The sequence below is a fragment of the Ciona intestinalis genome, chromosome 7 (genome assembly GCF_000224145.3).
Source record: "Ciona intestinalis chromosome 7, KH, whole genome shotgun sequence".
Lineage (NCBI taxonomy): Eukaryota > Metazoa > Chordata > Ascidiacea > Phlebobranchia > Cionidae > Ciona > Ciona intestinalis.
The window spans coordinates 1797627-1823984 of record NC_020172.2 but is presented as its reverse complement, the minus strand read 5'-3'; the positions used below and the strand labels follow the sequence as shown (position 1 = coordinate 1823984).

The window sequence follows — 26358 nt, the reverse complement described above, 5'->3', positions numbered from 1 at the left end:
ATACGCCAACAATGTTAGCAGCGACGAGCGTTGAACCCATTACCTAATGGTTACAGGCAGGCGCGCTATAACCACTACGCCACGGCGCCGTTAGTGTTATAACGCGTGTACTTTCACGCAGTACACAGGAGAATCGTTCGACAAGATTTTATCAATTAACCTCAAAGCTCCAATATATTTGACAAAGATCGCGAAACCCCACCTTGCATTGACAAAGGGTAATGTTTATCATGCGAGAGATAGCTCAGTTTAAACGTAATGCTATTGTTGTTTCCAGGCAATATAGTAAATATGTCAAGTGTTTCTGCTACACGTCTTACAGAAGGTTACTCCATGTATGGTATTACGAAGAGTGGACTCAGCTACTTTACGAAAGCAACAGCTGCAAGTCAGAAATATTTATACTGTATATTACATATAGTACAAATATGGGACACTTATGAATGAATGAATGAATGAATGAAACATATGTTGCCAAATATTTTCAAAATGAAAATACATATCGGTTTTTGGGTAATACCACGAATTAGTACTATCATTCCTTTATGAATTGACAGCAACTCAAAATTATATAATAAAACATACAAGGAGTTATTTTTCGCACAACAAGTCAAATTTTACCAACTCGAAAAAACACAGGATAAGACGGGACAGTTTTAAATCATTATTAATTATAAGCGTGTTTATTAATATAGGACTAAATAATACTGCGGTACGCTTGGAAAATCAAGTTTAAACATTCTTTTTCTTGTCTTATTGGCCCCTGCCTATTTTCCTCATGTTTAGGCTATATATCTCAAATATTAACAAAACTAAAACTAGTTATATAAAATAAAATTATGCGAAAATATATAAGTTTTTTTGAAGGTATGATTCTAGTTTAATCGTTCACACTCGCAATCTACGTAATTTCAGCGGCTTTACTATGATTTAGCCGGCATTCAAAATTAGCACCTTACTATATTTCGCATTTTTACCTGTTCAAAATATACTGTTTGTGTTTTATATTTTTTAAAAAATATTTGAAAACAGTTTTCAGCTTGGACCCACGTTTTGTCAAGTCGTGATAATACATTCGAATAATTCTGTAACATTATTTTCCTAATCATTATTAAATGGGTGTCCGTGAAAACGAAAATTAAAAAATGTCTTGTCTGACCAATAAGTGTCCCATCTCCCCTCTACTATATATTGAAATAAAAGTATATATATATATATATAGTAACTTTAGCCAAAGTAAAAAATTTAGTTTTACATAATATCAAATGCCATGTCTAATATAACTATATGTACTACCAGCTTATAGATGAACAATAAGATATTTTCTTAAAATTGACAATTTGTGGAAGATGTATATCTATATTGGCTGTAGAATAGAATGTGAGAAGCGATGCCTTTATATTCCTCATTCATTTTACTTTGCAGGTTTTGCAAAAGATGGCATAAGATGCAACGCGATATGGTTTGTTCATTTATTTATACCAGAGTCCGTATATAAGCATGAGTTTTTTCATCTCCATAGAAATCTTACAGGGCAACCAAATGGTGCAAATTCGCCGACCCTATAGCAACGGAAGTTTGTAAACAATTTTTTTCTGCTTAGTCGCAGTTTATTTATAGAACTCAAAAACTGCAAGTCACTTTTAAGCTTTAATAAATCTACTACAACTATACTTTAAAATTTGTTTTTCTTCAATCTGCATCCTGTAATTATATTAAAAACAAAAAATATATTAAATTTAGCTATATATGTACATATTTATACTATCATTTGAGGTGTGCTATGTGATTTCTATGGGCGACATGAAATAACTCATGTTTATATACGGACTCTGATTTATATTATCTATTCGTAACATGATATGATATTAAGAAATACTTTTTTTCAGTCCCGGGTTGATTGCCACAGACATACATGGAAACTTAATGTCAAAAGAACTTATACAAACTGCGCTCACAGTCGAAGCATCTTTGCTTAACGGGAAAGTAGCAACAGTAGAAGATGTTGCCAATATGGCCGTATTTCTCGCCTCGGAGAAAGCTGCCATGGTAACAGGGGAATGCATTGTGATTGATGGAGGACGGTACATCACAAAAATAAATGAATGATCATAAACCAAATATTATTAATAAACACATGAGGCGGCATTTCCGTTTTGTAGTAATGACTGTAATTAAATTCCACGTACTTAAATAACTTCATATTGTTATTTACAACGTATATAGCGCGTGTTCATATATAACTCATTTTAATGCATTTACAAAAATAAACAAAAGTTCTGCCTGATTTCTATGTTGCTTAACTGAGTATGACAAGTAAAGTGAAAAATGAAAGGCATGGAAACGAATTTCGTACTCTGTGCATGTATATAAGTCTGTGGAGTGACTATAATGCAGTTGTTGCAAAATAAGCAATGATGGATTATTTCATGGTAATATTTCGTGACTGAAAACTACAAGTTAAATGTCATTGAACAATATAGAAAAAGAAATTATTACGCCGTGCATGTATAAAGTCCATGCACTGCACGCCTTTGAACGTTAGTTAAAGCTTAAAACTGTCTGCAGTACATCGGTTAATATTAGCCTGTACCTATACCAACATACTAACTTGTTCGTACTAAACGTTGAGCAACGAACTAAGTAAAGATATTATTTGTCAACACGATAGTTGCAACAGTGGAAGATGTTGCCAATATGGCCGTATTTCTCGCCTCGGAGAAAGCTGCAATGGTAACAGGGGAATGCATTGTGATTGATGGAGGACGGTACATCACAAAAATAAATGAATGATCATCAACACGAGGCAAATATTATTTATAAACATATAACGCGGCACTTCCGTTTTGTAAAAATGACTGTAAATAAATTCCACGCATATATGAGTAACTTCATATTTTTATTTACAATGAACTTAGGCTACATAGCGGGCTGCGCTTTAGTATTTTTCATTTTAATCAAAAGAGCTTTAAACAGCACACTTACAAAATCTAAACAAAACCTCCGCCGGTTTTTATTCTTAATTTTTACAAGCCTTAGCAAACAATGTATCTGCGCGCATTATTTATTAACTTATAAATTGTAGGCTTAACAAACTGGATCACAATTAGTAAGCGTTCTTATTAGTTTCACGGAAAGCCTAATTGGTTACACTGAAGTGTGTGGCCGTTTTGACTGTGGCAATTGCGAAAACAACGAAATATTAAATGCGTTTACATGTATATTATGATACTTTTTCATAACTCAGGTCTCTGTGAAAGCAAGACAGTGCTAATTTTATATAAAGCAAAGTAACATTTGCATATATATAGTAGGGTTGGGTAAGATGGGACACCTTTAGCAAATGATAATAAAAAATAATTAACAACGGTCTATGGGAGTCGCGAGGATATGGTTTTATAATTCCTTAAATGTTATTTGTTTGCTATATCAAATGGGCCAAGAAAATATAGAATGAAAAGGTGTCCCATCTTCCCCACCCTACTACATATTAGTATGTGTCTTAACTAACAGTGAATATTTAAATAATATTACCTGACATCCAAAAATGTGTAAACAGCATCCACTTCTTGTTCTAATCTATAATCTTGCATCGAATTACTATTGAAGTACATCGAAGTTGCTAACATAAGAAATCAACATGCGCTCACACTAAAACGAAACAACCAAAGCTTGCAGTACAACTAATATACCATTCTTGCTTTATAAGGTACATGTAAACCTTTCGTACTAAAAATCAACGAAAGGCACGAAACCCGCCTAATTATGCCGGGGGAATCAGCACTTTTAGCGCAATTGATCTAAGTTGTTTGCTCGAGGAATAATTAAACAATTGACGCGAAACGTCAAGTTTCCTTCCGTTTATAGGTTGTGTCTTTTTTATGTAACCAGAGATACATAAACATGATGTAACTAAACGTAAATAATACACGTCCCATTCCTTTCCCTTGACATTTTAAGTTTTGACTCTTTGTATTCTATCGTTTGACTCCGCCGACTAACCTCTGCCTAAAACTAATAAATACACATTATTTAAATTCTCTTAAACCCAGTAATTTTCAACACGTTGACACGGTTACAAAATTTCCAAATTTTAAATGCGCCCCTAATATCGTCTGTAATATTACGTCACGGAGTTATGGTTCAGCGATTTGACCTTATGTTGAAAAGCGCAACATTTGATTTTAAGTTCTATTTGACTTGGTAGTTCAAATATTTTTCGTAAATTGCTTCATTTATATTTAGCAGGAGAACTAGATTGGACGTTTAAAGTGACCCCAGGAATTGGCGGAAATTACTGTAATAGAAAATAATGCATGTTTCAGCAAAAGTGTTAAATATAAATATTATCGCTAATTTAAATTTTGTTTTCCAGTTCAGATCATTTATGCTGTAGATATAAAATTTATAAACCTTTAGAATCGGGAGAACTTCAGTCGTAACATCCAGACTGTATGCTACTGCCGTCCTTTGAATATTTCGTTTACTGTTTTTTTGTTTTAGTAAGTATATATGTATTTCTGTTATATGTGTAATATGCTCGTTTATATTTTGTATTAGATTATTAAGCAGTTGCATGTACATTACTGAAACTGTAATTCCTTTGATTGATTTATTATTATTTTACAATATAATTATATAGATATATATATATAAATTTTATTCTTTTTTTATAGAATTGCAAAAATGAGTTCTGCCAACAATGAAAACAAAGCTCCTGAGAAAGCTTCAACATCTGGTCGTGCTACTGCTAGTTCCGCCAAAGATAATGCAAGTGACACTTGGTCACTTAAAAACTTTGACATTGGCAAACCACTGGGACGAGGAAAGTTTGGCAGCGTGTACCTTGCTAGAGAGAAAAAGAGCAAGTTTATCGTTGCACTGAAAGTGCTGTTTAAATCGCAACTCATGAAAAGTAATGTGGAGCATCAATTACGAAGAGAGATTGAAATTCAGTCTCATTTGCGTCATCCACACATTCTGCGACTTTACGGTTACTTTCACGATGAGACGAGAGTGTATCTGATCCTGGAGTATGCATCTCGTGGGGAAATGTACAAGGAGCTGCAGAAGCAGGGCAAGTTTACAGAGGAGATGTCCGCTACGTACATAGCCGAGCTAGCAGATGCGCTCAACTACTGCCACAGCAAACAAGTCATTCATCGTGACATCAAACCGGAGAACTTGTTGATGGGTCTTCGAGGGGAATTGAAGATTGCTGATTTTGGTTGGTCTGTGCATGCTCCGTCCTCTAAACGCCAAACTCTTTGTGGTACGCTTGATTACCTCCCACCAGAGATGATTGAAGCAAAAGATCATGATGCTAACGTCGACCTGTGGACACTTGGGATTCTATGCTATGAGTTTCTTGTTGGCAAACCACCTTTTGAAACAAAAAGCACACAAGAAACATACCTCAGAATTACATCACTGAAATATTCATTCCCTCCCCATGTATCAGAGGGAGCTCGTGATCTTATTCGTCGCCTCTTAAAGTTGGAACCACGACACCGACTTCCACTGGAAAGTGTAATGGCTCACCCCTGGATCAAAGCCAATGCCAAAGTACATAAGTTTGGACCAGATGGTCGACCTATGGACTGACAGTAATTTTCCATTGAACCTTTTCCAATAACCACTCAATCATTTGAAGTTTTGCTAGATTATAAGATGGCAACTTTTCTATGTACATAGACACTTTCTCAAAAACTCTGAACTTTTCTGTTGTTCTTTCAGAGGCATTTTGTTTCTATCTGCCTTTTCTGATCTCATGCTTGCTTTGTTTAAAAACAACATTCTAAAATATTTGAAATTTGTGTTTCACTAAAAAACTTATATTGCATAAAACGGCTATACAAGGTAGAATCTATTTGGATAAAGCATATTAATAGCAGCTTGTAAAGTTGTAATGTATTGCATAAAACAGCTATAAGAGGTAGATTCTATTTGCAAAAAGCAGCGTAGCAGCTGAGAATTGACGCTTTGATTACAAAAAAGTTTACAATCAAATTATATTGCACTGAAACAAATGTCCACTAGTTAGTTTTAAAACACATTTTGTACTTAAAAAACTTTATCTTTGAGCCAGCCCGCAGGTACGCTTCTTACAAAAATGCTTCAGCAAGAAGCTGATGGTACAACTCTATGTTAATCTCGTCATAAAACATCACTGAAGGCATTTTAAAATTTTTAGAAAAGTGGTTTACAACCAAACTGCCCCTGCTGTGAAAACCAGCTACTTCAACATCTGCACCAAGACGAGTGGACTTAACAGCCACATCTTTATTCAGTGCTATTGCCATAGCATAGGCATCACACAATGCCATACCAGCGTGAAATTCAACATCTTTGTCTTTAAGACAGAAATCTCGCAAAGTATTCAAGATCATCTGCATTTATAAATACAGCATTAAAAATAGCAGCATTCAGATAAGCTTCTCATACAACACAACTTATGCTTATGTAGTGCTCTTACCTTAGCAAATTTTGTCTTCTTGTTACTTTCATCAGACAACCATTTGTCATACTGAGGCCAAGGTGTGGAATAAGTTAATGTCAGCTCATAATCAATAATATGAGTTTCACAGCCACTCGCATACCCATTTAATACAATGTGAGCAGCTTCCGGATCAAACAGGAAATTAAATTCGGCTGCTGGTGTCACATTACCTGTTAATGTATTGATGTGTTCAAAATGTTTGAACAATTAATACTCGACATAAATAGTCAATCTAAACATTGCAGATCCTGAACATCCACAGAAAATAACATTATCATAACAGACAACAGTGGTCACATTTACTTTGATATAATGCAATTACCTTTTCCATACCTATTCCCTCCCATTATATAGAGTGCTTTTAATCGCTTGGGTAAATACGGATCCAATTTAACTGCCATCGCAATATTTGTAAGTGGGCCTGTGGCAACAATCTATGACAATAACATAAGGTTAAAGAAAACTTAAAAGGGATTTCAGTAAACCCAAATACAAACCGTTAGTTTTCCACTATACTCCTTTGAAAGACGAATAATTGCATTCACAGCATGTTCTTCCTGAACAAATAAAATACCATTGAACTAATACAACAATAAAAAACATTTAAAAACAGCGACACTCATTTCTTTTAATGTAAAAGCTAATCAATGATAAAGTTCCTTATATTAACCATCACCTGTAAATGTTTAAGCAGATCAGGTGAAGCAGCAGGTTCAATATCTGGTACACTACCTAACCCATCAACACCATGAACTTCACCACAGTGGGTTGCTGTACCAACGTTTATCAACGGTCCTTGACAACCTTTGAAAACTGGCACCTTGAAAAAACACAGATAAATTTCAGAAAAAATACACAGATAAAATAACGTAATTACAAGAAAACTTCTGCTTTCAGGTATGATATTTAAATAATAAAAAAACATAGTTACCTTGTCTAGCTGGTCGTACAACTTCAATATTCGTAAATTGTTCATTATGACGTTGTCTAAGTGTGCATTCCCGTCAATGCAAGTTACAGCAACAGTCTTTACTTTGCGCCAATGACTTAAAAGCATCATTAGCGCAATAGCATCATCTGACCCCGTATCACAATCATGCAGAATGAATTTTTCTATTTCGGCGGCCATTGTGATATTATTTCTTTGTACACTATCTCTTTTTGTATAGCCCTACCACTCCTTTAACAATCTTAGCCAAGAATAACAAGGGATCCTTAAACACACTTTGCGCAACACCAGCAGGAAATTATACCCCAACATGTGCCAAGGAAACAGCAATGTATCCTGTCACGTAACTTCTACGAAATGCAAAGTGCAGGTGCAGGTCTATACAAAAAGTAAAAAACAACTTCTATTTAAATACGCAGGTCCGCTGTCCACTCTTATCTGCACCACTATATGTACTAATTAATTATTAAACGGACCAGAATGTTCTGTGTATCCACTGTCTAACATGCGAAGCGGAAACAAGTAAACACCGAATTCAAAGAAAAACATAACAAAGCAAGCTGACGTTGAAATCCCCTAAATAATTACTCATTGCATAGAAATTTTAATTTACATTAGCAAGCAATAAGCATTTAGCAAGTCAATAAAGGGTCTTGTTAAAATTTACAGGTTAACCAAAATTTCTAAAGCCTAACTGCCAAACAAAGGCTTTTTTACTTTTGCTTTCATACAATAAAAATAAACGAAAAACACTTTTGAGAGCAAACTCAAATCTCAACATATAAAGCGAAAGCAGTAAAAGAAGAGATGTAACCGTGCCGAATGAAGATTACTTCAGACGAATTTTCATTTCAATCGACTTCATTGATTCGAACCAGCCTTTCCATGAATACCAAATTATTCCCCGAGCGCGCGTTGGTGTTTGACTGCAAATTTACAATAGAATAGTAAGGTGGGGGAAGATTAGACACCCTTTTCTTTCTATTTTCTCGTCCAATTCGGAAGCAAACAAAAAAACACAAAAAAACACATATTATTCCGACTCCCATAGACCGCTGTTAATTGTTTAAAACACAACATCAGGATATTTGGTGCTAAAGCTGTCCCGTCTTCCCCCCACTATATCTTGACACAAGTTGACACATAATAAAAAGGTCTGAAACGAATTATAAAACTTTATCCTCACGACTGCCATAGACCGTTGCGTAATTTAAAGTTTAACGTCATCAAGTTACATTCGACGCAGGCTTACAATAGACAGTTGGCACCGCTTACCCCGCAGTGTAATATATTCCATTCGGGTTTGCTCCATGACATGCAATATGCCACCATGCCCCTCTATACAGAACCGCGCAGTTTGAACCACTAATACCGTCATTGTCTCTATCTTTCGTGCTAAATTTTCTACCATTGATTTCCATTGAATCGCCTAATCAAAGAAAGAGAACGAATATAAGAATTCGAACGTTTTGTGAATCGTGTCAGGTAAAGCACTTTGTTTTATTTGGTCGCAAAGATGCTGAGCAAAAATAATATTTCATTTACAAACCTGCGGTTCCGGAGTATCCAGAAATCCACACTGTGTAATATATACGATCTAAGAGTCGGAAATTCCTGCATGGGGATAGACAAATAAATATATACCTAATGTTTTCCATGAATTGTATTGTAAAAGCACGTTAAACTAAATTTATATTTATTATATAGTAGGGTGGGAGAAGATGGGACACTTTTTCATTCTTTTTTCTCGTCCCATTTGGTAGTAAACAATGATAATTCAAAAAATTATAAAAATTATCCTCACGACTATAGATCGTTGTTAATTGTTTAAAACACGATCGGGATATTTAAATAGTATGTGCTAAAGTTGTCCCATCTCCCCCCACCCTACTATATGTTACGTGCTGGTGATTATAGTAGGGTGAGGAAAGATGGAACACTCTTAGCACATAATATCCAAATATCGTGATCGTGTTTTAAACATTTAACAACGGTCTGTGGGACTTGTAAGGAAAAGTTTTATAATTCTTTGAACTTTTTTGTTTACTACCATAAATTGGGCGAGAAAATGGTATGAGTAGATGTCCCATTTCCCCCACTCTACTATATATGTACCTGTATTTAGCATATGCTGTGTTTCCTTGGAAATCTTCCATATCTACTCTGAGTTCGTAATTCCCGCTGTTCGTCAAGTTGTATATGGTATCCAAACCTTGTCATTGAATGTATTGGTATTGATGGCAGTAATTGTAAAATAATATCCCATATATACAATACAACTTACATACCTATCCAATACTCTGAGTTGATCTTTCCAAAACCAGTCACATAATCATTCCAATTTCTGTAAAACTCTTCGGAACCATCAATTCGCCTTTGGATGATCTACGAAATTGTTGGGTGTGTTATGTATTTTAAGCACTAGACGTGCTATTGTATAAATGCGAAGCTTTATATCGTAATAAACTAAGCTTGCACAATTCAATTTAAACACGAACCATCCATCCGCCGCCATCAGTAATAACGTCACACGCAACTTCAATGCCTTGGTTTGTGTTGCCGAAGGGGAATATTGTGTAGACAGGCTTCTGCCACAATGGTTTGAACGGCACGTATCTGCACGACGGTGGAAACGTAGCATCTGTGGAATACAGGCAGTGTATAACACATTGCATTTAGCATGAATGCAGACGCAAACCAATGTTACATCTAGAAATTTTACCAACACATATTTATTATACCAATATTTAAACATTTTTCGTTTAATGATCACAACATAAGCTAATTATGGTTGAATGGGTAACGGAAATTTTTCCCTCAAAGGGCATATAGGCACCGTGCACTAACCGATCAAACCCTCACTACTGCATTAATTATAAAATACTGTAATAACTATAGATACGCGTAAACAGTATATATATATATATATATACATATGTACCGAAATAGAACATGGTATTAACGTAAATACTAAAATACAGCAATAACTAAATAGCAGGTACGTAGGCTACCTTGCCTGAGAAAGAGAACTGCAACGTTACCTCTTTTTAAATACGCCTGCAGCTTTGTAAGCCTGCAGTGGCTTATTTACTTGAAAAAACACACGTACAATAAATAATTACACCGAGAAGGAATGCGGAAGAAAACAAAAAAGGTGGAAACTCGTGTAATTGGCTCAAAACATTCATATGAACACGACAAACAAAAAAATACCATCCAATAAAACTAATGTTAGTCCTTTTGATGTTATAAAAGCACGTTAGGTTTTTAAGATGTGATTCATATATATATACTTACTTTGTATACTCTCTACGAGATTCCTATACTGTTGCACAACTGCTGATAACTCATTCATTCCATTACACTCGCATTGAACTGCAGGAGCGCCACGTTCTCCTTTAACACCTCGTAGACCTGAATACAAGAATACACTTGCAAAATACGATAGAATAACATATTCGTGTTATTACCTGGAGGTCCACGCTTTCCAGGCGGACCGCGACTCATATTGCTTCGGCTGAATGAAAAGACAGCAGTAGACTGATCACATTGTAGAGAACATGTTCCAAGATTTAGTTGAGCGACGACTTGCGCAATAAACAATGTTTGCAAAACAATCAAACACAAGTACAACGAAGAAATCATTCTGGTAAGCAACGTTTCAGTCAGAATGCTATAGACGCGCACCTGATTAATGCCGCGTAGCACACTCGTATCGCAAAGTTAAGTCGAATAACATAGAAAAAGTCTTGAAATTAAAAAGTTTTCCGCGTGTTTTGCCTGCCTTGGGCTATTTCATGCACCATCACAGTACCTGCCTCTGGTTTCCTCCAAACTGACGTATCAAACATTGCCTAATATTTGGTAAATCAATGTAAGGTAAAGGTTGTTGCTGACAAATCGTTTAATATAATTCAGTTGTAAATATTTAATCTCTCTTTTCTTCTGCCGTTTGGTTGTAAAAAAGTTTATTCACAGAATGTTATAATGCCCGTAGTCTCACGACTAAAATAGCGTTGTTAAATGTTTAAAACAGGATCAGGAAATATAGGATTTAGATGGTAACGCCGTAACGGTATCCTATTTTACCGAACAGTCTCATTTTCAGCAGTATTTATAGTGTCAATTTACTTTAGGCGAATTTTCATTTCAATCGTTTTCATCGATTCATACCAGTCTTTCCATGTTGCCCATATTATACCCCTTGCACGATTCGGCGACTGTCTGTGAAAAACAAAAGTGTTTCCTGAAACCTTGTTGAGAGTTATAACAAGATAATATTTTAATTGAAGATAAATTCGAATGAAAAATAAAAAAGAGGTTATATTTACGTACCCGACTGTATAATAATGTCCATTCGGATTTGCTGCATGACATGCAGCGTGCCACCAAGCACCACTGTATAAAACCGCACAGTTGGCATTGTTCGCCATGTCCTGGTCTCTATCCTTTGTGGTGAACTTTAGACCATTGATCTCCATTGAGTTACCTAATTAGTAGAATTTAGAACTAGCACCGGAACTTATTAATTAAGGTATATATCTGAATAAATGGCCGTAACCCAATAAGAGATTTAGTTTAAGCAAACCTGCAGTTCCAGAGTATCCAGATATTCTTGCTCTGTAAAATGTCCTGTCTAAAAAGCGGAAGATGCTGTAAAGTAAAACAAGGCAAACTATTTTTTATGACAGAAATTATATCTGTCAAGATTACCTGTATTTAGCATATGCTGTGTTTCCTTGGAAATCTTCCATATCTACTCTGAGTTCATAATTCCCGCTGTTCGTCAAGTTGTATATGGTATCCAAACCTGTTCATTGAATATACTGGTATTGATGGCAGTAATTGTAAAATAATATCCCATATATACAATACAACTTACATACCTATCCAATACTCTGAGTTGATCTTTCCAAAACCAGTCACATAATCATTCCAATTTCTGTAAAAATCTTCGGAACCATCAATTCGCCTTTGGATGATCTACGAAATTGTTGAGTGAGTTATGTATTTTAAGCATTAGACGTGCTATTAGATAAATACGAAGCTTTATATCGTAATATAAGCTTGCACAATTCAAGTTAAAACACGAACCATCCATCCGCCGCCATCAGTATTAACGTCACACGCAACTTCAATGCCTTGGTTTGTGTTGCCGAAGGGGAATATTGTGTAGACAGGCTTCTGCCACAATGGTTTGAACGGCACGTATCTGCACGACGGTGGAAACGTAGCATCTGTGGATACAGGCAGTGTATAACACATTACATTTAGCATGAATGCAAGCGCATACCGATGTTACATCTACGAATTTTACCAACATTTACACACTCATCGTTTAGTGATCATACGTTCAATATATGTGTTACGGGAATTTTTTCCTCAAAGGTTTAGCTATACCCTGCACTAACACCCTATCACTCAAACACTCACTACTTCACTAATTCTAAAACTTGATACGGGTAAAGTATACACTTACAGCGTCATAAAACTTTGTTTAGCGTAAACACTAAAATGCAGCAATCACCAAAGAGCAGTTAACCGTGCAAAGCCAGAGAGAGAGAACTGCAAAGTTACCTTTTTTCAAACACGCCCGTATCATTGTACGCCTGCAGTCGCTTATGTGAAGAAACATGCACAATAAATTATTACACCGAGAAGGAATGCGCAGGAAAACAAAATAATTGGAAGCTTGTGTAATTGTCTCAAAACATTCATATAAACACGACAAACGGAAAACACCATCCAATAAAACCATTGTTAGTCAATTTGATGTTAAAAAAGCACGTTGGGTTTATAAGATATAATTCATATATATATACTTACTTTGTATACTCTCTACGAGATTCCTATACTGTTGCACAACTGCTGATAACTCATTCATTCTATTACACTCGCATTGAACTGCAGGAGCGCCATGTTCTCCTTTAACACCTCGTAGACCTGAATACAAGAATACACTTGCAAATTACGATAGAATAACATATTCGTGTTATTACCTGGAGGTCCACGCTTTCCAGGCGGACCGCGACTCATATTGCTTCGGCTGAACGAAAAGACAGCAGTAGACTGATCACATTGTAGAGAACATGTTCCAAGATTTAGTTGAGCGACTACTTGCGCAATAAACAACGTTTGCAAAATAATCAAACACAAGATCGACGGAGAAACCATTCTAATTAAAACCTTGTTTGAAGGCTGGCACGCTTACTGAATAATATTGCAGTGCAATTGCTTGCTTTGCAAATGAAAGTGGCAAAAATGAAAAAATAAGGGTAAGAAGCAAATTCAAAAACGTCACAGTGCTTGCCCTTAGCTTCAATGGTTCCTGTTATGAACGTTGCCAAATTGTGCCATACATAACGTAGTGTCGATGCAGACTTCAGAAAACAAGTCAATCACCTTACAAAAAACACGTAGCAGGCACAGCATAAAAAAAATAAATTTAAATGAATCACTGCCAATTTGAGAAGTTACCACATAAACCTGATACTGCTTTTAAACGCTCATGTTGACATGTAAGTTGTGTCTCTTCAAGTGCAAACTTTTTCGAAAATAAAAACGAACTGTTACAAAAAAATTATGATGTATTTCAACTGAAACCAAAGCAACGTGCGTCACCAGAAATAATTTACAGATAAAACTGAAACCATGGATTTAATAAAAATAAATAAATAATGTACCATGCTGAAATACAAAAGGATCATACATAACTAGAACCACAGAGGGAGACAATTAAAATTCCATTCATATTAAGTTGGCATTTGCCACATTTGTGTGTAGGTTGTTTAAGCAGTTTTGGATTAGAGTATGTTTCAGGTTGTCAAAACTAAACAAATACTGCGTCCTGCTAACAAGCTGATAAAATACAGACATACATGCTACAGAATTTATAAATAGATATGACATACAATGTATTAATTAAAATTACACTAAACCCATGAAGAAACTACTAGACGAGACGTTATGCTAGCAATGATGTAACATCAAATATACATGTTCGAATTTCTAGGAATTTTTTGTTGGAAAGTTTAAATTAAATAAGTCGCTTTGACAACAGTGTCTAAGTCCTTTTTTTAGCGAAATTTTCGAATGCAGAATATTTTAACGGAACAAGGCACACTATAACAGTGATAGTTTTAAAACCAACGCACTGTATATTATGAAAACCATGAGTACGAATACGTTTAGTGCAACAATTCACAGTGGTACTTAACATAAGACGTACTTGGGAGTTAAACTGTGTGGGAAAGGTGTAAGTATAACACAGGCCCGTTTAATTAATGCACATGTAGTAATATCAACTTATCTTCGCTGTTGTTTTTTCACGTTACCGACGCCGCTCTTTTTCCCTTTTCCAGCTGCAGCTGCCTTTTCGCTTTCTTCTTTTGCTCGAACTGGAGATTTATAAAACAGTTAAAAATGCAGGAAAAATAACATATCGCTCATTATAGTAAAATTTAGATATAAACTTGTACAAATTAAAAAATAAAAGTTTTCTAAGCAACAAACCAAAAAACTTCAAAACTATTTGGCCTCATTTTATAAAAAAAAACTAAACTAAAAAAAACAATCAAAAACATTGGTCCATTACATAAAAAAAAGAGCAGCTTTTTTACTACAAACACATATATATATAAACAAAATAAAATATCTGCTACATATAAATCTAAACCCCACAAAACCAAACACAATAAAAATAACTTACGTCTATTAATAGAAGGCTGACGTCTTGGGTTTTCTAAACAAGCATCTCTCTTTACCCCCATCAAGTGAGATTTCCATGATTCTTCACCCAACGCAATGTTCTTGTGGCAAAGCGGACAATGATCCAAACCAGGTTTGGCCGCTTAAATTTATTAAAAAACATAGAAGCTTAGTCTTTTACGTTAATACTAAAATAATTAATTAAAAATACATAAAATAAAATCATTCATAAATTTTAAGGTTTAAAGTGATCAGTATGAGCATTTGTGGTTTAAAACAACTCTAAAGTGATAGAATGAGGTGGTATTTTAAGATTTAAAACAATGCTAGCTCATCAAGAATTTACTTAAGCTTAATTCCAAGGTGATTTTAGAATTGGTTATAAAAATGCTATTATTTTGTAATAACAACAAGACAACAATTCCAACACTGCCATTGTAAAACATCTAGCTTTATTAAATAGAACATCTGAATTAATCCCAGTAGTTTGTGTACTACTGTTCTCACCCATTTACCCAAAAGTTATTATAAAAACTTAGCATTTTTTTAATGTTTTTACCTGTACATCTTTTATCTGCCACATGTTTATCCAGGTCCGTCAATGGTATTGCTTCCTTACATCGCGGACACTCACCAAATTCACTTTTCTTGTCGCACTCAGTTAACAGGTGGCCACAGTAACCTGCTACCTCAACCACCTGCAAGGTATTGTATTAGAAATATCAATTTAATTAATAATAATAATTATAAATGATGGATATAACCATATGTGTTGTTGGCTTGGGAGCCAACCGATAGGCTTATATTATAAAAGATGAAAAAGTGTAAGAAATTTTGTTTTAATTTTTTTGCAGGTACATCCATGCATTGTGCAAGTATAAGAAGCAAATATTGAAAAGAATGACTGTTGCCTAAATCCCAGCCACCCTAACATGCCTCACTGTAGGACATCACCCGTCTAGAATTTGCTCTGTACGAACCAATTATAAGGGGATATAAACAATAACAACTGTTTAAAACAACACAAATCATCACAATGTAGCACACACGACACACCTGTTTACAATGTTCACATTTCTTAAGTAACGGACAATGTTTCCAATAATGTAAATCTAAACCTTCCTCTGTGAATGCATCGTCTCTTTCTCCACAGAAGATACACATGCTATGATAACAACATAAATATATCTTATCCCTATACCAAATAACCCTAATTGACTGAACAGGATTTTTTCACTGAATTCTTTCCCTTTAATTCACATAAGAATCACTTATGTAATATTTACAAAACTAGTTTTGACAAGAATTTTTTTTATATATTACTAAAGTAAGGCTGAAAAATTTTGGTCCTACAAGCCTTTGGAAGGTGGCAAAAATAAAACCAATAAAAAAAAAACAGCAATATATGAATTATCAGTTCTATCCCCTGTTAACAATTACAGCCCTTTAACACATACCATGAACTGTAATCAGGTAATATTAAATAATATACAACTTACTTTTCCAGATAAGTTGAATCATTTTCATCTCCTGCTTTGTTTGGACTTGCTTCTGAACAAAAAAACAAACAAAAAACTGAACACTTTTATATTCCAACAACACTTTCTATTCACATGTATATAAAAACAGTCCGTGTGTTAAGGTAATGTGCCAAATCTGGCATAAATGCTCTGTCCTCTAGCAAGGACCTCACCCATATAAAAAAAGTCCTAACAATAAACTTAATTATTAATACTGGGGCAGTTAATAATATATACATATCGCTAAATCCCCTGATAATTAAATGTATATGTAAAGTATGGAGAATATTCCACTAATATTGTAACAAAACAATTAAACAACATATTCATCATAAAAATACCTTCAGCAGGTGGTGGTGGTGGTTTGGTTGTCGATTTCTTTGATTTCTTTCCAACTGCTGGTTGTTGCACCTGCTGTTATATTAGTAGTGTTAATGTATTGAATACAAATGTTAGTTTTCATTCAAACCTCATTCGCCACCATGTTGTTCATCTGCCGCAGTTGATTGACTTGTGATTGGAGATCCTCGATCTGTGAATTTATATTTGAAATAAAATTAAAATAAATTCTGTTGAAAATGTAAAAAAATAAGTAAAAATGTGATTTAAAGCAATATATTGTTTTGAAAACCAAAACAAATAAAATTCAACAGATTAAGAAGAGACATGGCTACCAACATAGCAATGGGTCAACTCTGATCTAAATTTCATGTTCTATGGCATGCCTCGCCCACCCTAACAGAATAACCACCAACTTTAAACATACAAAATGTAAGCTATATATATATATATATACACCAAAGGATCTGGCACTACGAAAATGTAACCGACAAAAAACTAATTATAGTATTAGAGAAAAATTGTAGTCTTAGAGACGCTCAAATGGCATCGTCAGTCTCTTGTTCAAATTAAGCTACACACCAAATAAATTATGTTGTCAAATTACGCTTGTTTACTCGAGATAATATTTGAATTCTCACCTCTTGTTTTTTCTTTCTCTCACTTTCCGCTGCTTTAGCTTGTTGTTGAGCTTTCAGTTCCGATTGAGTAAGTTTGCCAGATATTCGATCAAACCCATCAAATATATTCCTTAGAATAAGTGACTTACAAATTAATATATAAACATTCATAGGAAGCAGTATGAATAATAAAGTAATTATAATTAATATTTAAGCAGTAAAGACTTTTTATCGATGCCAACATTTTTTTGCATGATATGCCTGCTTATTCTAAAAAAACAAAATTAAAGAACTCCACTGGCATTTCCCATGAAACACAATAATTTTATCCCAAAAATTGAATAAAGAAGTACCAGCCGAACAAACCACTGACATTTTCCACATAACTTAATATATAATACCTGTAAAGTGGATTCTTTCTCGTTGTATTATCATCCGGTGGTAGATAAGCTTTCACTGCATTCCCAGCGATCTTATAAAGAAGAAAGATGATCCTAGTTGCCGCATCACGAACTGATCCGGAGGAGTGGGAGAGAGCTTGGGAAGCGAACTTCATCCCTGTTTCCACTGTTAACACAGGAGGTTCAAGTCCTGTAGGAAAAGATGATTATTTAATTTATTTCGTTTAAAACATCTTTAATATTCAAAATGAATCTACATAATTAAAACAAAATGACTTCTATTCAATCACAAAGCAGTTATTTTTAGGAAGACAGACTTTTTTAAAGTTTCTTTATAGAACTATGCACAATTTTAGGCATGTTTTTTTATAAAAAATGTACAACTAATTAAAAACATAGACCAGTTCCTTGTAGGGAAAATAATATTTAAAAAGAATAATTAAATGCATAATCCTAACTAAGAAACAAACTCTTTTTAACTGCAATGTTTACGGATTACCTTTTCCAAAAAAAATTAAGTAAACTGTCCCTTGCCACCCCAGGTTTGTTGCCCATGTTTAAGTAAAGTACAGTAAAGTTAACAAACCAAATTTAGTAAAAAGTCGTTCCAATATTTCCACTCTACTCAGTGCAAGTCTCATCGCCATGTCACGCTTGAACGGAGGCGTTGCTTGTTGCGCAACCAACTGATACTGGTGGACCATAGCAAACTCACTCATGCGATCGATAAACTCAATAGCAGCGTTACGGGAACGAGCAGCCTGGGAAAAATAGAAAAAAGTTTAATATAAGAAAATTATAATTTGAAAAATACTTGTGTTTACTTTTGCATTGTAAGTACGATTACAAAAAATGAGAAAAGTATAGATAATATATTTAGAAGACTACAAGTACATTGTTTCCTTTTTGTTCTGAGTTGGTTGGAAAAATTATATATTTGTGATTGTTATCACTTTAGAATTGGGACAATCGATTATAAAGAAATGTAAACATTGGAAATGTTACAAAATATATATAACTGAAAAAAACACATTAACAATTTTTAAATGCAATAATATGATTACTGTTAATGTATTATAATTAAAACTCACAGTTTCTCCAGTTTTCTGGATTAGATTTGGAAGTGTACGTGACACAGCGTGAACTGTTTCCACTTTTCCTAACTTGTGTTTAGGAACAAAATCCACCAGGATTAACTCTAGTAGTCGAAGTGAAGCATGAAACACTGCATGGACTTTATCTGGTGGGGAATGCAAGGAAACGGTGGATTGAAGAATAAACTATGTTATATTTGTGTCTAATATATATGTATGAATGAATGTGATATTTAACCTTGCGTGGCAGGAAAACGCCAGTCATTACACTGATCTTTTGTTTCATACACCCGTGCTTGTTTAACTTTAAAGTATCAATTAAATTATGATATGTTATAAAAACTCAGAGAGTAATACTTTGTGTATAATATTTGGGACATTCCATTACGTAAAAAAAACATTGTTTTAAAAGATAATTGTAATTCTGGTAAAACAATAATTATAATTAATTACACCTGAATGAAATAAACAATTTTTAAAACAAAGCTAACCATTCACACATTACATAGGACAACTACAGTACTGTTTAAATATAATATAAATTCTTCTCACCTTTGATAGCTCTTCTGATAAGAAAGATAGCAGCTCTAAGGTGCGACTTAAGTTCATCTTTAGATATCGTCTCGGGAGCGTTTGATAAAAGTTTGTACACAGCAAGCAAGGCGTCTTCACGAAACGACCATGTCTTTGAATATGCACCAGATACCTTGAAACATCAATGGGTTGAAACATATTAACAGTAGTTTAATTTAATTTAATTTATATTAGTTTTATTAATTAGAGTGGCACCATGGTATAATGGTTAACCTAGACTCCTAGAGGTAATGGGTTCAAAGCTTGTTAATGCTACCATTGTGGCGTGTGGGCGTATGTATCCTTGGGCAAAACACCTAACAGCAATTGCTCCAATCCAGTGGTAACTAATTGGTTGTCTACATTGACAGCAATACATAAAAAGTCATCCACAAAGTTACATTCATGGTATCTGTAAGCTGGTATGGGGTGTATGAACAGTTCACCCTGTTTTATCGACTGTCATTGGCGGGCCTGGCGAGGATAAAGCAAGCTACATTCATTCATTCATTCATTAGTGTGCGAAGTAAAGTAATATATGAAGATTAGGATGCAAAATATTATGATTTTTTAAAGTTTAGGTTATACTACTTTCAAGATGCAAATGCCAATAAATTTACTGTGGATAAAAACTAATAGAACTGTGACATCATAATGCTTACCAGTGGAAGTCCGAAGACATCAATCACAGATGAAGCTTCTCGGATACTTTTCTCTGACATTGCTTCTGGTTCACCGGAGGGCGCTGAAGGTTTGTCGGGAGAAAATTCTTGTCGGGGAGAGGGGACCTTTTTTGATGAGAAAAAATAACTTACTTTATTATAATTTTTTATGTTTAAAGTTTAAACCATACATTTTTTACTTGAATATGGATGTATAATTTTTAAGCTCCAAAAAGGGAAATATATCTTGCACTTAAAAGTTGAGATTATTAACCATTTTGTAGCAATCATATTTAAATTTACAGCAAATAACTAGAAACAAACATTTCTTTGATTTGTTTTAAATTTCACATCAATAAATGTCAATAAAAAACTTAGCAATTGAACTTATATGTTAAAGCTATTGTACTGGGTTATAACAGAATTACACGGAAAATTAACTCTAGTTAGTTTTTTTACAAACACTACATCCCATATTCCCATATATGCATATGACATAACTGTGAAGACCAAAAGAAAGCCATTTTAGTTTTAAAATAATAAAAATAGGGTTTAATATATTTTGGGTGTAATGTTAGCATTAGAACTGACAATATATTCCGGGTTTTTTATGCACCTAAATTCAATTCTAAAGGCCAGATTTTCTAAAGTATATGGTATAGAAGCAACATACAAATTAAAGTAGCATGTCATCCCAAGGGGCAAAGTAAGACACAGCTGTTTGTTCCAAATGAAACACGATACGATTTCAAATCCAAATAATACTTATCATCATATTATGTTACAGAAATCAATGGAACAAATTTAAAAACAAACAGAATTTGAAACATTACAACTGAAGCTGGTTTGACCGAACAGACTGTTTATAAGCCCTGATTTAACTCAATTCAAGTATAATATAATGAAATTAAAAATGAAATTTATACATATATACATTAACATTAAACATTTATATATCTTAAAACAGATACCATTTAATTTTTTAAATTACATCACTTATTGCTACACTAAAGCAACTATTCTTAAACTTTTAAGAATCACTGCAGAAATAAAACTGAGATATTATACACAACATTATTCTGAAACATTTACATACAAAAAAAATTTTACTTTTCACATTTTTTTACAATTTTAAGACACTCTGCATAAAAGTAGCCCAGAGCCAATGACTAACACTTCGTGAATAAATAAGGGGTCTCGAACTCTCACCTCATCCTCCAGGAAAGGATCGGGATCTTTATGTTTCACGAGAGCAGGAATGACTTTCTCATCGTAAATGGCGGGTGAATGACGGACACGAGGTGAATACGTAGCCACTGGTTCAGGTGAAGCAACTTTTTCCTGGATCTGTGTTTTAAAGGTTTTGTAACATGTGAATAGGTTTATAAGCATTGAAAATTAGGTAGATTGAAGCCAACATATTTTGAATAATAAATATTTAAAACAAACTTATATTTTAACTATGTGGCTTCAGAATTGAAATTTCAAGCATCAAGTATTGAGGTGAAAATTTGGGTAAGAAATTTCTAAGGGGGTATTAGGCCAAATCCCTAACCCAGGTCCCCTGGTGTGTTTCGCCGTAGAACTTCAACAAGTTATCTAAATTACCTGTTCTTGTGGTGGTTCAAGTCTTGGAGAGGCAATTTCTTCGTGTGGAACAAATAGTGATGGGGACTCCATGGGTGGAGGGGATGGTTGAGGTCGGGGGGAAACTATGGGTTCCGATATCACCCTGCGTGGGCTTGGTTGGGGCTCTGTAGGAAAACAAGTGTGAAACTATGCAAAATACAACAACAAAAACATTGATGCATTATTACCTCTTGTCTAGTTAGAAATATATAGTGACAAAATTGTGGGTATCTAATACGCTTGTATCTTTTTAAATCATGTAATATAAAAAGTACAAACCAACAAGGCACTAACAACACTTGTTTTTGGTTTTGTCAACGACAACAGTATGTCAGTACCCAAGCAAATTTTTGGGACAATTGTCGTAAAAGGAACAATTACCTGTATAAAATGATCAGACAAAACAATTCTACACTACCTTGAACTTGTTGTAATGGTTGCTCTCCATTCTGCTTCACAGGTGAGATACCAGCATCTTCAAGTAAGTTATATTTCTGTAGTTGCTGGTACACCTTTAGTCTGTATTCATCCATTTGAGATTTCTTGCTCTTAGCAAGATCATAATCTTCATGTTCCACAGCTCTTCTCTTGTCCAATTCATATCTGGTGTGAATATTATATGATTTAAATGGGACACCATTGATTTTATGTAAAGAAAAACATTTTGGTGAAAATAATACAGGGATTTACTATGGGTTTTGGTATATACCTCAGTCCTCATCAAAAAGTGCTATTTAAGATTATTTTGGTAAAAAAGGATACTCATATATACCAAACTAGCAAAAACAAAAAATAAAAGAGTAATATTTGTACCATAGTAAAAGTTTTTACACTGTATAAATCACAAATACTTTATTATTTCAATAATTTAAATTTAATTACTTCTTGGAAAAGCATTCCTCAAATAAAATCAAACTGACAAGTACATAATTACACAAAGCAATTGCATGTGGAGTATTAACAACTTACAGAATACAAACACAACACCACATACCACACACACATAAATACCTTGCAAGTTTTTCACCAACTTTCTGCAGATCAGCAATGGCTTGCTTCATACGTTTTGCTACGTCAAAATTTTCAGCTGTAAAATAAAACAAAATTAATAAAAATTAACCAAATTACTCAAAAAATTTTATCTTTTTCTCACAATTTACAGTTAAAACCAAAATACATTACACATTTCACATTATAACCAACCTATAACAGCTTTTTGTTTCTTTACATCAAGTTTCCTGATAATTCCAGCTACCTCTGGATCCTATGAAGAAAATTATTATTAAAACAATTAAAAATAAAAACAATTCCAAAAATGTGGGCAACAACAACACAAACTGGAGAAAATTTATTCTCAAGGGTCAAAATATGTTAGTATAACATAAAAAATGACTATTACCAATACACTGGGTGTGGTAGAAATGCATGAAAATTTTATAACCCAATCTGAACAACAGAAACAGTAACATGTTTTGTTTGGATAAATGAAAGTCATTTTGACACTTCACTCTAAGTGGATAGCTATCAAAAACTTAAAGGTTTGTTTTTTAAAAAACAAACTATAATTAAAAAGTGTTTTTTTACCTGGTACATATCGAACGCCAGATCATCCATAGGTGAAATATAATCTGGTTTATTAATAGAACCTTCAATGCTGTAGTTTAAAGGGTTTGTGGTACCGCTACTGATGGGTTTAAGTGGGTGTCTCTTGCTTATACCATCACCAATAACATTGAAAGCCATAATCCCAACCTAGTATATAATTTAATATTAAAATGTGACTTTTGAGGTTATATGGTTTAATAAAGTTCGGAAAAATAACGAAAACATCTAAAATTCTAAATAATGGTGGTCGAATTGCAAAATATATCTATACTGTCATACTATAAGCAGCTATATATATATATATTAAAATGCTACTTTTTGTAAATATATTGGAAGGATGAACAAGTTCAAGACACATTCAGTATCCCAAGTGGAATACTGACAGTGTAGATAGAAAAATTCTTGAACAAAAATTGATCAGAGTTTAAATAGAAGAATGTAACTGTATTACATTTTATTATTTATGTAAAACGCTCCTGACTGTACATTTTGAGATTTAATCATGTTTTGTATTTTTTGTAAATATTCATTTAGTTTTTTTAAATTATATTGGGTAAATGTATGTTTAAATCGTTGTTCAATCAATTTTAGTCACAAAACATCATGCAGCTACTCTTTAAAAAATATTTTATTGTTTTGTATCATTATCCTCACTTCATTTCAATGAAGTATAATGAACAATAGCAGGCAGTAGGCACAGTGAACAAATATATCACAAAACTTTTATTCAGCTTATAGCTCAGTACCTAAAGCAAACATTTACATTAGCTGTGTAAAATAACCACACAGACAGTCAAATGACAAGGGTGCTCATAACATACTGAATTTTGCACACGTATAAAATTAAAATGCATACAACCTGATCTATATTAATTCTATAAACAAACTAAATTCTGATCATCTGCTGTATATTAAATAAATTGAACACATAATAATAACTATTCGTTTTGGTTTAATTATACACACTGCTAAATAGACAAATAAAAATCAAAATATTAAATAAGCATTTGGTTTCATTAGAACAAACAAACACAAAAATTGGTCAGTTTTAATTCAAACATAACAGTATGATACGATTGTCTTCTTCTCAAACCTTTGGTTTAAATTTTAAAAACTAAAACCATCTTTATAGTTTTTTTTCTTTACATCGTTCATTTTAACGTCTAACATTACTAAAGATGGTTTTAGTTTTTAAACCGTTTTTAAAATGCTTGAAATGAGGACGTCATATTATATATGGACTGTTATGTCCGTTTAAAACCGACCAGAAAATTTGCATTTTATGCAATCAAGTGTACCTGATTGTAGAGGTTAAATTTGTTCATGTGGTTTTTATGAACAACAAGTCGTAGAAAGTGACCATCTGCATCAACATGAACTGACTTTAATTCACGGGCCTTGAAACCAGTTTTCTCATTGTTTGACAGATAGATGTACCTTGTGAGCAAAAAATTTTATTTATTTTTAAAGACTGTTTAAACTGTCAGGCCGACCCTCGAATAAAAATAAACAATTGTCAGCAACAAAATGAGCTTGTTGTTGCCCAGCAATAATATTACTTCTGGTAAATATAATTACCGAAAACAGTATTTATTTATAATACAGCAATCCAACAAGGGTAATTGCAAATTAGGTGGTTAAATTTAGAATGCCAGCTTATGAGTTCTTGTAATTTTGTTCATTAAATCATTATTTTATTTATTTTTGGCAAGGATGCCAATTAGTACAACTCATATAGGTCCACTGGGTAGGAATAATTGCAACTATTTTGAAATATCAAATTTTGTATTTTTACAAACCTCTAATAGACAATTAAAAATCCCAATTAAACTATTTACATTTACATTACACACATGAGTATTTACATTAATAAAACGTTAAATAGTTACCCGAGTCGCTTAAAACTATCTGCTGACTCATTCGTTCCAACAAAGAATTCAATCTTTGAAGGAATCATGAACTGATGAGCGAGAAGCTGAAGTTTCTTTACGTTTGTTCGCTCGTTCATTCTGATGATCAATTCTTGTGGGTAGACACAAAACCTGGATTTAAAATGAAAATTTATATTCTAAATGTCATTGCATTATGCTGAAAACACAACATTCAAAAGGAATGTTGCTACTTTTAACATTTTCTACAATAAGATTTAACATATATATATGTAAATAATTTTTTAAATAGAGAAAGGTTGATTAATTTATACTAGGTACAATTGGATTGTTAAATTTATTAAGGGGATTATGCAAGAAAACTGATCATAGAGTTCCATGTAGTGTATAATAAGCAAATGTAATGAATAAACGCTCCAAAAGTAGCATAACAAACAATACACACAATATTTTTTACCTAAAAAATTAGCAAAAAACATTCTTTACCTTGGTGTTTGCCACCCAGGTATGGTAGGGTTTTGGTGTTCAAGATTTTTTGCGCCATAACCTTCCGCTTCACCCGTGCTACCAACCACGGAATATCCGATCTTTGATGGCATTTTACAAGTTTGAACTATATTTTAACATTCTATAAAATATCTGTAATCAAATGTGTATGTAATGCCAGTACGGGGGCTTTAAATGAACAATATAACGTCTGTCTAAAAAGCGACTAATGTTAACTAAATATGTACAAACCGCCAATATTACAGTTAGCACAGAGCGTGCACAACAACAAACAAAACGCTAACAGTTGCCAACCAGCTCTCGTCTGACACCGATTCATGTAACGTCTTTTGAGTTACGAGAGGGTTGGGGGCGACGTTTAGAG

General features: G+C 33.6%; 6 protein-coding genes and 1 long non-coding RNA gene across 9 annotated transcripts in view; 2 read left to right on the top strand and 5 right to left on the bottom strand.

Annotated features, from left to right (window-relative positions):
- LOC101243270 (dehydrogenase/reductase SDR family member 4-like) overlaps positions 1 to 2286 on the top strand; it is a 14446-nt gene extending 12160 nt beyond the window's left edge. Inside the window, exons 4-7 of the mRNA XM_009860797.2 lie at positions 122 to 218; positions 278 to 388; positions 1426 to 1462; positions 1890 to 2286. Coding sequence (XP_009859099.2) covers positions 122 to 218; positions 278 to 388; positions 1426 to 1462; positions 1890 to 2109 — 465 coding nt within the window. The 3' untranslated portion in view covers positions 2110 to 2286. The remainder of the gene's footprint in view (positions 1 to 121; positions 219 to 277; positions 389 to 1425; positions 1463 to 1889) is intronic.
- The window catches only part of s-themis-b (self-incompatibility-linked polycystic kidney disease protein-1B), a gene marked incomplete at its 5' end in the record, with an annotated part of 36724 nt that extends 28990 nt beyond the window's left edge, over positions 1 to 7734 (bottom strand). The window contains 2 exon segments of the mRNA NM_001122970.1: positions 6549 to 6559; positions 7723 to 7734. Of these exon segments, the coding sequence (NP_001116442.1) occupies positions 6549 to 6559; positions 7723 to 7734 (23 nt within the window).
- On the bottom strand, positions 2153 to 3649 carry LOC113474388. The gene is made up of 2 exons (XR_003396049.1): positions 3535 to 3649; positions 2153 to 2725 (listed from the first exon to the last, which is right to left on the bottom strand). It is a non-coding gene; the product is annotated as an uncharacterized LOC113474388 (long non-coding RNA).
- LOC100176829 (aurora kinase) lies at positions 4355 to 5812 on the top strand. Its single transcript, XM_002119278.5, has 2 exons — positions 4355 to 4502; positions 4677 to 5812. The coding sequence occupies exon 2, from the start codon at positions 4687 to 4689 to the stop codon at positions 5602 to 5604; it is 918 nt and encodes a 305-aa protein (XP_002119314.1). The 5' UTR covers positions 4355 to 4502; positions 4677 to 4686; the 3' UTR covers positions 5605 to 5812.
- A 298-nt stretch (positions 7735 to 8032) lies between the features above and the next one.
- Positions 8033 to 11338, bottom strand: LOC100179147 (microfibril-associated glycoprotein 4). 2 transcript variants are annotated; one of them, XM_009860796.3, is made up of 8 exons: positions 10919 to 11338; positions 10746 to 10862; positions 9947 to 10089; positions 9737 to 9833; positions 9564 to 9660; positions 8998 to 9062; positions 8724 to 8877; positions 8033 to 8374 (listed from the first exon to the last, which is right to left on the bottom strand). In XM_009860796.3, the coding sequence occupies exons 1-8, from the start codon at positions 11091 to 11093 to the stop codon at positions 8278 to 8280; spliced, it is 945 nt and encodes a 314-aa protein (XP_009859098.2). In that variant the 5' UTR covers positions 11094 to 11338; the 3' UTR covers positions 8033 to 8277. The 2 variants fall into 2 exon arrangements, with proteins under 2 accessions (XP_009859098.2, XP_026691024.1); XM_026835223.1 differs by lacking the exon at positions 8033 to 8374 and adding an exon at positions 8505 to 8604.
- A 79-nt stretch (positions 11339 to 11417) lies between these two features.
- LOC100176826 (microfibril-associated glycoprotein 4-like) lies at positions 11418 to 13904 on the bottom strand. The gene is made up of 8 exons (XM_002119622.4): positions 13448 to 13904; positions 13275 to 13391; positions 12543 to 12685; positions 12335 to 12431; positions 12162 to 12258; positions 12037 to 12101; positions 11784 to 11937; positions 11418 to 11672 (listed from the first exon to the last, which is right to left on the bottom strand). Exons 1-8 carry the CDS (start codon positions 13620 to 13622, stop codon positions 11576 to 11578), a joined length of 945 nt encoding a protein of 314 aa, XP_002119658.1. The 5' UTR covers positions 13623 to 13904; the 3' UTR covers positions 11418 to 11575.
- Positions 13905 to 14020: 116 nt separating this feature from the next.
- Positions 14021 to 26119, bottom strand: LOC100187042 (centrosomal protein of 104 kDa). 2 transcript variants are annotated; one of them, XM_018812514.2, is made up of 22 exons: positions 25974 to 26119; positions 25488 to 25640; positions 24897 to 25035; positions 23578 to 23745; positions 23197 to 23257; positions 23005 to 23080; positions 22412 to 22596; positions 21973 to 22118; positions 21574 to 21711; positions 20365 to 20490; positions 19682 to 19835; positions 19127 to 19275; positions 18622 to 18796; positions 18036 to 18225; positions 17656 to 17764; positions 17145 to 17207; positions 17017 to 17089; positions 16655 to 16706; positions 16212 to 16320; positions 15715 to 15853; positions 15157 to 15297; positions 14021 to 14845 (listed from the first exon to the last, which is right to left on the bottom strand). In XM_018812514.2, exons 1-22 carry the CDS (start codon positions 26084 to 26086, stop codon positions 14754 to 14756), a joined length of 2751 nt encoding a protein of 916 aa, XP_018668059.1. In that variant the 5' UTR covers positions 26087 to 26119; the 3' UTR covers positions 14021 to 14753. The 2 variants fall into 2 exon arrangements, with proteins under 2 accessions (XP_018668059.1, XP_026691023.1); XM_026835222.1 differs by having other exon boundaries at positions 16655 to 16703.
- Positions 26120 to 26358: the final 239 nt, after the last annotated feature.